The sequence below is a fragment of the Nerophis ophidion genome, linkage group LG06 (genome assembly GCF_033978795.1).
Source record: "Nerophis ophidion isolate RoL-2023_Sa linkage group LG06, RoL_Noph_v1.0, whole genome shotgun sequence".
In the NCBI taxonomy this organism is placed as follows: domain Eukaryota; kingdom Metazoa; phylum Chordata; class Actinopteri; order Syngnathiformes; family Syngnathidae; genus Nerophis; species Nerophis ophidion.
The window spans coordinates 69,445,795-69,459,859 of NC_084616.1; the positions used below are offsets into that span (position 1 = coordinate 69,445,795).

Consider the following 14,065-nt stretch of genomic DNA (forward strand, 5'->3'; position numbering starts at 1 on the left):
GTTCAAGATGAAGGTTGCTATTGTTCTGGACTATCTTGAATATAGAATTATTGCTATACATATTGGTATACTACGCTGCTACTGCTGCTGCATTGCCTCTGAGTTGGTGGAGGTTGTGGCCTTAAACCAAGAAGTTGGTTAACTTCAAAATTCAACATAGAACTGAAGACATCACTAGGAAGACGTGACAACATGCTTGTTTTACCAAAGGAGTAATGATTATGAGGATTTCCTAACTAAACAGGGACCACGGGTCTTGTGCTGAAAGTTCTAAATATTCCATCAGTCGGTATGCCAGTGAGAGCAGACATTGTATAGAGTAAGTGATTGTTTTTTTATGTTTGTAGTTATTTATTTGTTCCAGTGTGTATCACTTTTTCTCCCTCAGTCGTCCTTTCGTAAATTATATTAGAATTTTGGACTTCATTTGGGATGAAAAGACTCACATATTACGTAAACAATATTTACAAAGACCCAAATTGTCGGGTTGATTGGCACTACCGAACTTTTAAGTTTTATTACTGGGAAACCAACAATTGAATTTTTAAATATTGGCAGAAATATGAAGCAATTGATCATCCTTTGTTATGGCTGATTATGGAGGTTAATTCATTTAAAACAATATCTCTTAGGGCTCTGGTTTACTTGCCCATCCATTCTTCTACTTACGCTTTACAAAAAAATCTAATCGTAAAAACTTAATTTAGAATTTGGGTTCAGTTTTAGTGCTATTTTGGTTTACAGACTATTTGTAGTCTTGTCAATAGTGCCTTTTAAAGATGGTGAAGCCTGGGGATTAATAGCATTAAAGATGTGTAAATGGACAACACTTTTACCTGTTTCCAACAACTTTGTGATTAATTTTTACTCCTTAAACAACACTTTTTCAAATTACCAACAGATCTGCAGTTTTGTCCGTCATACTTTCCCTAGGTATCCATATTTACCGACTGACCGTTTTAAAATGCGTTTTTGACACCACTTCCAGCTTTAAAAACATAAAATACATGTATTAATGACCCATTTTTTATTTGGATTTAGGAGCGACTTTGTCTCTGGATAGCTGGACAGAGATTTTAAGTAGAGTTTATAAGTCTTCTAATTGTGCAAGACACAGCCTTATCCAAATGCAAACTAATACATCGTACTTATTATACCAAAGTCCGACAAAATAAGAGGTATGACAGAATATCTGTACCGTGTGATTAGTGCAAACAGTCTCCAGCTAATTTAATACATATAATTTGGCTCGACCCGTCCCTGAACAGTTATTGGACGGAAATTTGTCTGTGGTCACTGGCAAAATGATTACACCGAATCGTCAAAGTGGACTATTTGGGGTAGCACCTCAATCATATACACTTAACAAATCCAAAAAATGAATATTGTAGCATTCACTACTCAGTTGGCTAGAAGACTCATTGAGTTAAATTGGAAAGCTGTCAGACCGTGACTTGGATTAAAGTTGTTTCTTTGACGCAGCGGGAACTTGGCACGAGCGAGACGTGAATGTGAGTGCCTCTTTTTATTTTAACACTATAACTAACAAAAGACAAACAAAAAGCGCTCACAATGGAGGTACAAAACTTGGCTATGGAAACAAACACTTGCACTATGGCATAAACTATGGACATAAACAAAAAACTTAGCACAAAGGCAATTAACTATGAACTATAAACAAAAACTTACATGACATGTAACTGTGAACGAGGGCATGAAGGTAGGAACCAGCATGGGTAAGTGAAGATGCCAGGATGAAGACAGAAAAAGAATGACTTAAATAGCAGCTGTGATGATTAGTGAAAACAGGTGTGAGGCTGAGGACAGGGACGTGACTAGGAGACCAGGTGAAACTAATGGGTTGGCATGGAGACAAAAACAAACCAGGAAGTGCAAAGACAGAACTAAATGTCCAAAAAACCAAACATAACCTGACCAAACATGGCAAAAAACAAAACATAATCTTACAGGCGTGACAAAAGCTACAGCGCTTCCTTGCCACACCCGCTGGATTTAAGATGTTGCTTATTTCCTCAAACTGGTGAAGATTAGGTTGACATTGAACGGTTGTTTTGGAAAGGTTCAAGAACTGTGGGGTGCCGCCTTTCTGAGATATGTAGGAGAAACTGATCTCCAAATTAACCCTGATTGAAGCACAATTGAAATGTGGGTGGTTGATGAGCCTGTTGTGTGCTGGTGGGTTGCTTTGTCTTTTTATGGTCATTCAGAAATGCAGCTATCTGTGGTTTTATGTTGACATATGTCTGTGGTTTCTTACTTTATTATTATTATTATTTTATTTTCATTATTTTATTTTTATTTTTATTGTATTTTTTTTTTTTTTACTGTTGGAGAGAAAAATACAGCATTTGATGTTGGCTAGACAATTCATCTAATTAAAATATGTCTGAAAAATCAATAAACAAAGTCCAGTGGTGCAACACAGAGAGCTTTGGACCAAACAACTTTAAGCTGCAAATCAATCATCTGCAATGTTGTGAAATTCCAATGAAAACCCTATAAAGCAGGGGTCTCAAACTCAATTTACCTGGGGGCCACTGGATGCAGAAACTGGGTGAGGCTGGGCCGCAAGAAAACTTTTCTTAATAAAATCTAACATCCATCCATTTTCTACCGCTTATTCCCTTTCGGGGTCGCGGGGGGCGCTGGCGCCTATCTCAGCTACAATCGGGCGGAAGGCGGGGTACACCCTGGACAAGTCGCTACCTCATCGCAGGGCCAACACAGATAGACAGACAACATTCACACTCACATTCACACACTAGGGCCAATTTTAGTGTTGCCAATCAACCTATCCCCAGGTGCATGTCTTTGGAAGTGGGAGGAAGCCGGAGTACCCGGAGGGAACCCACGCATTCACGGGGAGAACATGCAAACTCCACACAGAAAGATCTCGAGCCTGGATTCGAACCCAGAACTGCAGGACCTTCGTATTGTGAGGCAGACGCACTAACCCCTCTGCCACCGTGAAGCCCCTAAAATCTAACATTCAGTTTTTAATGAATTCACTTTCTTTGAATGGCTTTCCCGCCCTAGCAACATACTTGCCGACTTCTGTGACTTTTCCGGGAAACACCCGAATATCAGTGCTCCTCCCGTCAATATACCGGTGCAATCATTCTCCCGGTTTTCACCCGGGCAACAGTAGTAAAGGCGTGTCGTGATGGCACTACCTTTGGTGTTCTCTACGAACTACCATCTCGTCTGCTTTTCTACCATACAAACAGTGTGCAGACCCAGTCACATATTGTATGAGGCTTCCGCAGACCCACGGAAGTGACTGCAAGACATACTTATTCAACAGCCAAACAGGTCACACTGAGGGTGGCCGTATAAACAACTTTATCACTGTGGGGTTGGGGTTGGGTTGGGAGGAGCAGGGGTGTATATTGTAGCCCGGAAGAGTTAGGGATGCATGGGATTCTGGGTGTTTGTTCTGTTGTGTTACGATGCGGATGTTCTCCCAAAATGTGTTTGTCATTCTTGTTTGGTGTGGGTTCACAGTGTGGCGCATACTTGTAACAGTGTTAAAATTCTTTGTACAGCCACCCTCAGTGTGACCTGTGTGGCTGTTGATCAACTATGTCTTGCTGTCTCTTACTGTGTTTTTTTATACCGGCTATAACATGTGGCTGGGCTGGCACGCTGTGAGTACAGGTTGAAGAGGACGCTTAAGGCAGTGCCTCCACGGTGCCCTCTTAATATTGTTGTTGAGGTGAAATTCGAGAGAATGATTATCCCTGGAGGGGCACTGACATTGGGAGTCTCCTGGAAAAATCAAGGGTATAAAAGTACGACGCTGTAAAGCACCATTCATGTAAACCTCGCGGGCCAACCAACATAAAATTTTCACATCAAGGCGAGGGCCTCAAAATAACGTCTCGCGGTTGTGGGCCGCATGTTTGAGACCCCTGCTATAAAGAATGAGGAAATCCATTGCCTATTAAACCTTTGTCCAACCACAAAACAGAAAAATGCAAAAAACTATTGACCAATAAATAATGATATTATTTGAATAATCAAGAAATGTATTTATTACAATTTTTATTGAAAAAAATTATTGAAAAAATTGTATTGGTCTTTATTTTGTGTGTAGTCCACTACATCAAATCCAGAATGCAGCTCACAGCTATTTTTTTAAAATATAATTATAGAACAAAAAAACAGCAACAATTGGGATAAAAGACCTAAGATGAGTAAGTAACAACACAAATTTGAAATATTGATAATATGTTTTGCCAGTGATAAATAAAAAGTTTGAGAATTTCAACGTTGTTCATTGATTTTTTAGTATAAAGCCCTTGGCGGGAAAAAGTTAGGACATTTGTGTTGCTATGGTAACTTCTACGTGGAGCTTGTGTCAACATACAAATGGTACACATCCACCTAAACAAATCAGCCAACGCTATGTTTGGTTCAACAATGACTGTAAATAATGTAAAAACAAGAGTATAAATAAGTCATACTGTTCCATTACCTTTGTTCATACTACTGTCACTACTCAACTCCCAAATAACTGTAGACACCTTCATATTTGTTGCTCCAATACTATTTGATCTTGCACTGGTACTGTATTTGACTACTGTACTTCTACTTGTACTGATAACTCTACCATAACTACTGTAACTTACTGTCTTGTAATTAATGTACATCAGAGCTATTCAAATTATTGTATTTTTGGTATTTAGTGTATTAGATTCTGCAATTCGTGTTTGGATCCCAATGTACGCAATATCTGAAGAGTATGGAAAAAAGCCTTTCACTTTGGTGTACTCTGCATGTGACGAATAAAACTTGAAATCTATGTTGAACTATGTTTACCATGCATTGATTAACGTGGACCCCGACTTAAACAAGTTGAAAAAGTTATTCGGGTGTTACCATTTAGTGGTCAATTGTACGGAATATGTACTGTACTGTGCAATCTACTAATAAAAGTTTCAATCCATCAATCAATCAAACAGGAGAAGACAATTCAAAACACAAACACTTAGATGTACAAATATGCAAACAACAACTAGCGGTCAGAGAGCACAGGAATAATTTCATAAAACAACACTAATGTAACAAACTTAGCAGCGTTTGAAAGTTAATACTTTAAATTTCAACCTTCCTACGCTACAAATGACAGAATAGACTTTGTTGCATGATTAGGTTCAGCCTGTTTAGCACAGCCCTCCACAATATTTTCAGTCTAATTTTTCGACTCTTTTGAAAAATGAAATGTCAACACTTGGTTTAGGGTGTGGCTATTTGTGCTCAGGTTGGGCTGATTAGAAAATAATAATCACCAATAATGTTAGAAAACTTTTTATGTTTTTTCGGATCACCTGCTTTGCTTGACCGGAAAGTAGATCAGACTCAAGGTGAGCGTTACCACACCAGTCTTAGGATCCCTCCGCCCTGCAAGGATGGAGGCGGACAGGCAGTCCTGTGCTTCACCCTCTGAACGCACCTCACACCGGAAGCCTTCGACAAGCACTGGGGAAACTGAACAAGTGAAACAAAAAACAGTAAACAGAGGTGCAAAAACTGTGATCAACTACAGCAGTGCTATATTTAACAGGTAGACCGGGGGCCAAATCCGGCCCATAAATGACACTGGACCGGTCCATGAGTTCAGATAAAGAATCTTGGAAAGGACTAACATTTTTTGCAGCAGATTCCTAAAAATACTAGAGCTCGGTCAAATAGATTATTTTTGAGTGGCTTTTTTGCAGTGGGTCCTTTAAAGGGGAACTGCACTTATTTTGGAATGTTGCCTTTCATTCACAATACTTTTAAGAGACAAGAAGACAAAAGTTGTTGTTTTTTACAAATCTGCTCGTTTTAGGTGGCTAGCCCATCCATCCATCCATCTTCTTCCGCTTATCCGAGGTCGGGTCGCGGGGGCAGCAGCCTAAGCAGGGAAGCCCAGACTTCCCTCTCCCCAGCCACTTCGTCTAGCTCTTCCCGGGGGATCCCGAGGCGTTCCCAGGCCAGCCGGGAGACATAGTCTTCCCAACGTGTCCTGGGTCTTCCCCGTGGCCTCCTGCCGGTTGGATGTGCCCCCCTCGGGAGGCGTTCGGGTGGCATCCTGACCAGATGCCCAAACCACCTCATCTGGCTCCTCTCGATGTGGAGGAGCAGCGGCTTTACTTTGAGTTCCTCCCGGATGACAGAGCTTCTCACCCTATCTCTAAGGGAGAGCCCCGCCACACGGCGGAGGAAACTCATTTCGGCCGCTTGTACCCGTGATCTTATCCTTTCGGTCATGACCCAAAGCTCATGACCATAGGTGAGGATGGGAACGTAGATCGACCGGTAAATTGAGAGCTTTGCCTTCCGGCTCAGCTCCTTCTTCCCCACAACGGATCGGTACAACGTCCGCATTACTGAAGACGCCGCACCGATCCGCCTGTCGATCTCACGATCCACTCTTCCCCCACTCGTGAACAAGACTCCTAGGTACTTGAACTCCTCCACTTGGGGCAGGGTCTCCTCCCCAACCCGGAGATGGCACTCCACCCTTTTCCGGTGGCTAGCAATGTAGTTAAAGGGCGCAATCCATTCTACCTCTAAGTCAATTTAAAAATGCATTCAAGAACCTCCAAAAATACTTAATTTATGTTCCGCAGCCTGTATGCTGACCTCACCCTCTCGGCACCCATCTCCCCCAACGTTTCACTCTCTCTTCATGCTCGCATGTATAAATGAGTTCATCCTCCATATATTCAGCTTCAAAATGATAAGATTGTGAATCTTCGTATGTACAAAAACAGTCATTCTTATTATCTATTATCAAGTCTGCCATGGTTAGAAAACACTCGTGTTTGTATTCCGAAGTAGGAAGCCACATTTTTGGTGCCGAAAGTTGGAGGTGCGCTACTATGGAAACAGAAATAAATGCGCCGAGGAAATTAGTTCCGACAATGCATAAAATGACCAAAATAATATGTAATATTGAACATATTACATAATTCTATGAATGTGTATGTTACTACATTATATACTTGCAGTGTGTATATAAAATATTGATTCACGGTTTTGAAGTTGTTTAGATAGGGCACGCCCAACCGGTAGGAGGCCACGGGGAAGACCCAGGACACGTTGGGAAGACTATGTCTCCCGGTTGGCCTGGGAACGCCTCGGGATCCCACGGGAAGAGCTAGACGAAGTGGCTGGGGAGAGGGAAGTCTGGGCTTCCCTGCTTAGGCTGCTACCCCCGCGACCTGACCTCGGATAAGCGGAAGAAGATGGATGGATGGATAGATAGATAGATGGCTTTGAAGGCTATAATGGTGACACCATAAGCTGCATCTTTCAAGTGTTTTTTTTTTATCATCTTTAAACTCTGTAGTGGAATTTTTGACTTTTATACCATATTTTGTGTCTGTTGAAGTCCTAAAAGAAAATCTGTCAAAAAGCTTTAAGAGGTCTGCTCTTTTCTTTTTTTCCTATTCAGAACCAAAGGATCATACGTAGGGGAAAGTTGAGTTTGTGGTCGCTCTGACCATTCTAAAAAAATTTTTGACTGTTTGTTATGGCTAAGGGATCCACTGTTGTTTTGGAGCCAGCAGTTGCAAAACAACTAGACCTTGACAGATGAGGAAAACATATAAAAAGCCAGGAGACCAATATTTGATATGATTTGCATGATTTTGCTTGATTCTGAATCCTTCGGAGGAAGCTGTCTGTCTGCATTGGCAATTCAATCCAACTTGTACTTTTGAATATGGGTAAATAAAACTTTTGTACTAAAACCACTTTGTTTGCCGTTTAAGCTTCCGGCCTATCCACCACAACTCCTTACAAAAAAAAATGTGTTCTTGTCTCTCATAATGATTGTGAATGATAGGGAAAAAGAGTGCAGTTCCCCTGTAAAAACATCAGTTTATCAGGAATATGACAAATGAGAGCGAGAAGTCAGTTCCCTTTATCCTTAAAACCAAAACATTTAAGTTTGTCTACTCTTGAATGGGATTGTGCTGAAAATATTATTTTCCCCTCAGGATTATTAAAATATTTATGGTTAAATTATTTCTGATTCTGATTAATTAGCCATGGTGTACAGTAACCAAGAACAGGCAGAGGCCTCCATCCCTTTTTCTCCTCTTTAAAAAAAAAACCCCACTCTGCTTTGGTCTTCTTGGAGCTGCTGTAATGCGGTCTCTTGAATTACCTCGGTGACATGGGTACATCACTAGAAAGCACAGAACCTTTTGTTCCAGAAACCGTTTAAATGTGCAAATGGCTTGAGACATAAGTGGACATTGTATGGCCTGTGAGCCGTAGTTTGCCCATGCCTAGTATATTGCTTGACACCCCAACTCCAATTAGACAAAAAGATGAAAGCACTCACATCCAGTGAGCAGCACATCAAGCTTCTTTTCCGTCTGGCAGCCCACTTCACACCGGAGCACGCAGAGCGCTGAGCTGTCCTCCGCCTCTTTGACTGGAAACCCGCAGAGAGGGTAGATCCAACAGATGGTCGACAGATTCTGAAGTGGCCTGTTAAATATGTATATGGAGGACACTAAGTTAAATTGACCATTTCTCAGCATGGCTGAATTATGTCGACATAAGCGCTTGTTGGCATAACCGAAAGACAAACAGAGAATTGGTGACAATAAAGTATTTTTGACATGGTTTTCCGCAATTTCAAACCTACATGGTGTGTTTTGTTAGTCATAGAAAGGAGGATTTAAGGCCTACTGAAACCCACTACTACCGACCACGCAGTCTGATAGTTTATATATCAATGATGAAATATTAACATTGCAACACATGCCAATACGGCCTTTTTAGTTTACTAAATTGCAATTTTAAATTTCCCGCGGAGTTTCTTGTTGAAAACGTCGCGGAATGATGACATGTGTTTGTGACGTCTCGGGATGGAGGGGACATATTAGCCCAGCACCACTTGCGGCTAAAAGTCGTCTCTTTTCATCGCATAATTACACAGTATTTTGGACATCTATGTTGCTGAATCTTTTGCAATTTGTTCAATTAATAATGGAGACGTCAAAGTAGAATGCTATTGGTTGAAAGCGGTGGATTGCAGCTGCCTTTAGCAACCGAGACACAGCCTCTGTTTCTTTGTTTGTTGTGAAGCTTTAACACGGAGCGGTCAAGCAAACATGTTTGTCTACGTCAACCAGCAAGTTTTTGGATGGGAAAATTGTGATGTTAAGTCGACTCTTACCGGAGACATCAGTGGATTATGCGTCCCCCTGCAGCAGCTGTCAAAAAAGGCAGCGGTGAGCTTGGCTTCTTTGAAAGACATTGGCGTTCACCGCAGCCATCCGACTTTGAGGTATGACTTTACAATCTCACTAAAACACTATTGAAACATTAAGCAGATAAGGGATCTTCCAGAATCCATCCATCCATCCATTTTCTACCGCTTATTCCCTTTCGGGGTCGCGGGGGCGCTGGCGCCTATCTCAGCTACAATCGGGCGGAAGGCGGGGTACACCCTGGACAAGTCGCCACCTCATCGCAGGGCCAACACAGATAGACAGACAACATTCACACTCACATTCACACACTAGGGCCAATTTAGTGTTGCCAATCAACCTATCATCCTAGTAAATGTGTCTAATCACATCTGAAACGCTCACACTGCCGCCGCTTTTTCTTTCTTTTTTTTGTGTTTCAGTCTAACTTTCCTCATCCACAAATCTTTCATCCTCGCTCAAATTAATGGGGAAATCGTCCCTTTCTCGGTCCGAATAGCTCTTGCTGCTGGAGGCTCACATTATAAACAATGTGAGGATGTGAGGAACCCTCACACCGGTGACGTCACGCGCACATCGTCTGCTACTTCCGGTACGGGCAAGGCTTTTTTAATAGCGACCAAAAGTTGCGAACTTTATCGTCGATGTTCTCTACTAAATCCTTTCAGCAAAAACATGGCAGTATTGCGAAATGATCAAGTATGACACAAAGAATGGACCTGCTATCCACGTTTAAATAAGAAAATCTCATTTCAGTAGGCCTTTAAAGAACGGCTGAGTGTCAGGACTTTGACTTGGATTAGTTTTGCTTCTTCGATGCAGAGGGAATTTGGAATGAGCCAGGCGTGAATGTGAGAACATGATTAATTTATTTACGAACTGAATACAAAAAGGCAAAACAAAGGGCGCGCTCAGTGGTGGATAAAAATGTATACTAAATTTCAAACAAAACAGCACAATGGCATGACTATATACAAATAAAACAAAATATACTATCAATGGTACAGAACAAACCAAAGACTTGCACAGAGGTATAAATATAAACAAGATCTTACGTGGCGTGGTCAAATCAATATTCAGCGTGGCAAGGCAAGGTAGGTGCGTGGTCATAGTAAGTAAGCAGCTTAGCAAGCAGTATGCAAAGTTCCCAGGACGAGGACAGAAACAGAATGGTATAAATAATGACTGTGATGATGATTACTAGCAGGTGTGAGGCTGAGGACAGGGGTGTGACTTGGAGACCAAGTGGAAACTAATGAGTAACTATGGAAACAAACAAAACCAGGAAGTGCAAAACGGAAAACAAGAGTCCAAAAACATAACATGATCAAACATAAACCCACATTATCTGGCTTGACACTGAGATGTGTACTCCTTTGTCACAGCATCCGAAGCTTTGAAGGTAGTTCCTCTCCTGTGTCACCCTTATTCACTGGTTTTTATTGCTTTTTACATTACCGCAAATCTGCTTTGCACAGTCACGCAAATGATAATTATGAAGTATACAAGGTTACCACACATGTCGACATAAACAAACCCATTAGTTATAGAAATGACCACTTTGGGTGCCACATTTTCGACTAAAGCGGTCAACCATGTGTGTCAACATTGACTTAAAGGGGTCCTATTTTGCAAAACCAACTTTTCTTAACTGGTGGTATCTGTGTTGGGGTATTTGGGATCTGCATAAATCCTGAAAACTTTAAATCAAACAATAGAGGCATGGCGAAAATATTTATAAAACAATATTGCGTTCCAATAATGTCGTTCGCTGAGCTCCACACAAGAATCTGGGTGTTCTCAATAGTAGACGTATTTCAGAAGGCGGAGCCTTGCAAAAAATCGTTGTATGTGATTGGAGAAACCACTGGTCTGTTATCTCGAATGACGTGCTACTTCAACCACTCACATCAAAATCAACCCGTGACGCTATATGAGCGACACTGGGAAATCCAAACCCGGTCGGAAGAAGAGCCAAAACATCCTTCCGACCATAATTAATATTCGATCGATGTCGCAAAACAGCTGCAATAGCAGAATCAATGTCAGCACACGACTCCTCGCTCCGTGCTGCCTTTGTTTGAAACAAACAGTCCCTTCGGCGCTACGTCACATCTATGAAACCCTGCCCGGCGATCCTGATTGGTTCATTATTTTATTATTTTTTGCTATCTGGAAGGAGTTTGCAATGCCTTTCAGCCCAGACCCTTGTGCTGAACTCAGCGAACTACGAGGGTCTGGCGAGAGTAAGGTTAGCCTTCCAAGCCTGTTCCAAATAAGCCGTTGGGAATTTGAGATTTTACTGACATATTTTGGCTAATTTACGTCAGCGGATATCTCCATACATGGTAGAGGTTTACCCAAAGGGCTTTGCACGAGTCCGCCAGTTTTCTTTTAGTTGTAGTCTAACAATGTAGTCGGCGAGTTCCTTTTTTTCTCTGTATTCTTGTTATGAGGCAGACTGGCTCGTACATGCACATGCTAAAATCCTCCACGGTTACCATTTCGAATATAAATTAGCGTATTGTTCTGACTTATTATATCAGTCAGTCGACTCGATATGAAAAACTACTACATGGCTGACTGGGTGAAGACACATGTCGAAGGGGGTGTTGCCTGGAGGAGAGCTTCGGCACATACAGTGGGGCAAAAAAGTATTTAGTCAGCCACCGATTGTGCAAGTTCTCCCACTTAAAATGATGACAGAGGTCTGTAATTTTCATCATAGGTACACTTCAACTGTGAGAGACAGAATTTGACAAAAAAAAAATCCAGGAGTTCACATTGTAGGAATTTTAAAGAATTTATTTGTAAATTATGGTGGAAAATAAGTATTTGGTCAACCATTCAAAGCTCTCACTGATGGAAGGAAGTTTTGGCTCAAAATCTCACGATACATGGCCCCATTCATTCTTTCCTTAACACGGATCAATCACCCTGTCCCCTTAGCAGAAAAACAGCCCCAAAGCATGATGTTTCCACCCCCATGCTTCACAGTAGGTATGGGGTACTCGGGATGCAACTCAGTATTCTTTTTCCTCCAAACACGACGAGTTGAGTTTATACCAAAATGGATACATGGATGATACAGCAGAGGATTGGGAGAATGTCATGTTGTCAGATGAAACCAAAATAGAACTTTTTGGTATAAACTCAACTTGTCGTGTTTGGAGGAAGAAGAATACTGAGTTCCATCCGAAGAACACCATACCTACTGTGAAGCATGGGGGTGGAATCATCATGCTTTGGGGCTGTTTTTCTGCTAAGGGGACAGGACGATTGATCCGTGTTAAGGAAAGAATGAATGGGGCCATGTATCGTGAGATTTTGAGCCAAAACCTCCTTCCATCAGTGAGAGCTTTGAATGGTTGACCAAATACTTATTGTCCACCATAATTTACAAATAAATTCTTTAAAATTCCTACAATGTGAATTCCTGGATTTTCTTTTCACATTCTGTCTCTCACAGTTGAAGTGTACCTATGATGAAAATTACAGACCTCTGTCATCATTTTAAGTGGGAGAACTTGCACAATCGGTGGCTGACTAAATACTTTTTTGCCCCACTGTAAATAAGACCGCCCACCAAACTGCACATTTTGAAGAAATAGCCAGAAAGCGGCTTGAAGATGGTCTGTAAAACAAAATCTATGGAAAGTTTTTAACAAACATTACATGTTATATAGACCATAAGAAAGTGTTTTAAATTTAGGGGGGAAAAACAATGTACATGGAGCACCAGGATTTGAAGAGTTGGTCAACATAAACATATCCAGCCTGCCCTCAATTCCATTCTTTGACATCAACACTCAAGTTAGGATTATCTATTTTGCTTTTAGAAATGAATAAAAAACAACAACACACCTTTTAATGCTAGTAATAATGTCAAGTGGCTTCATGGTGATGCATAGCCAAGCCTGTTGTGGGTCCATAGACTTGGGCGCAAACACCACCGGCACATTCAGACTGCCCCCGTTGCTGATCTGTAAATCTGCAAACATAGCAAAAACTAAAATCAAAGAAAGATAAAATAACTAATAAATCAAAATCAACAACACTTAATTTTGACTAAGATATTTTTTTATTTCTATGTTAGACCAATTTCTTAATTTCCTTATGAAGGTAATGTTTACTAAAAGATCAGAGATAACCTTCTCTTAAAAGGTAGAAGTGACGTATATCCCAGAGAATGTGAGTGTGAATGCTGTCTGTCTATCTGTGTTGGCCCTGCGATGAGGGGGCGATTTGTCCAGGGCGTACACCGCCTTCCACCCGATTGTAGCTGAGATAGACACCAGCGCCCCCCGCGACACCAAAGGGAATAAGCGGTAGAAATGGATGGATGGACTTTCCCAAAATGGCAGTGTGTCAGGTATGCTGGCTTATTTCCAAAAGTTTTTTTTTTTGACATAAAGATTATCTAAAAGTGCATTTAACGATTGTAACGTTTTAATAGGCTGTCATATATTACAATTTAACCGTTCATACAATAATTATTCAATTAATTCAAAGAAAAAAAGCTCGGAAACTATCACTGAATGGAAATAGGTGCTAAAATAAATGCTATTGCTCATAAGACCATCAATGAATGTCACTGTTTCAATAATTGTAATGAATATATGTTCTTTGCTTCAATCTAAAGCAGGGGTCTCAAACTCACTTTACCTGGGGGCCACTGGATGCAGAGTCTGGGTGAGGCTGGGCCGCAAAAAAAGATTTCTTAAAAAATATATGTTTAAATGTCTATATTTTTATTTTCAACACAAAATAAAATCAAAATATAATTGAACAAAATGAGGATCAAGAATTGTGAGGCAATGCAAATT

The 14,065-nt window shown here is 41.0% G+C and overlaps 1 protein-coding gene across 1 annotated transcript in view; it reads right to left on the reverse strand.

Annotated features, from left to right (window-relative positions):
- LOC133554616 (cilia- and flagella-associated protein 47-like) overlaps window positions 1-14,065 on the reverse strand; it is a 163,171-nt gene that overhangs the window by 15,389 nt on the left and 133,717 nt on the right. Inside the window, exons 62-64 of the mRNA XM_061903567.1 lie at window positions 13,104-13,230; window positions 8,363-8,511; window positions 5,352-5,511 (exon numbers count right to left, since the gene is read on the reverse strand). Of these exons, the coding sequence (XP_061759551.1) occupies window positions 5,352-5,511; window positions 8,363-8,511; window positions 13,104-13,230 (436 nt within the window). The remainder of the gene's footprint in view (window positions 1-5,351; window positions 5,512-8,362; window positions 8,512-13,103; window positions 13,231-14,065) is intronic.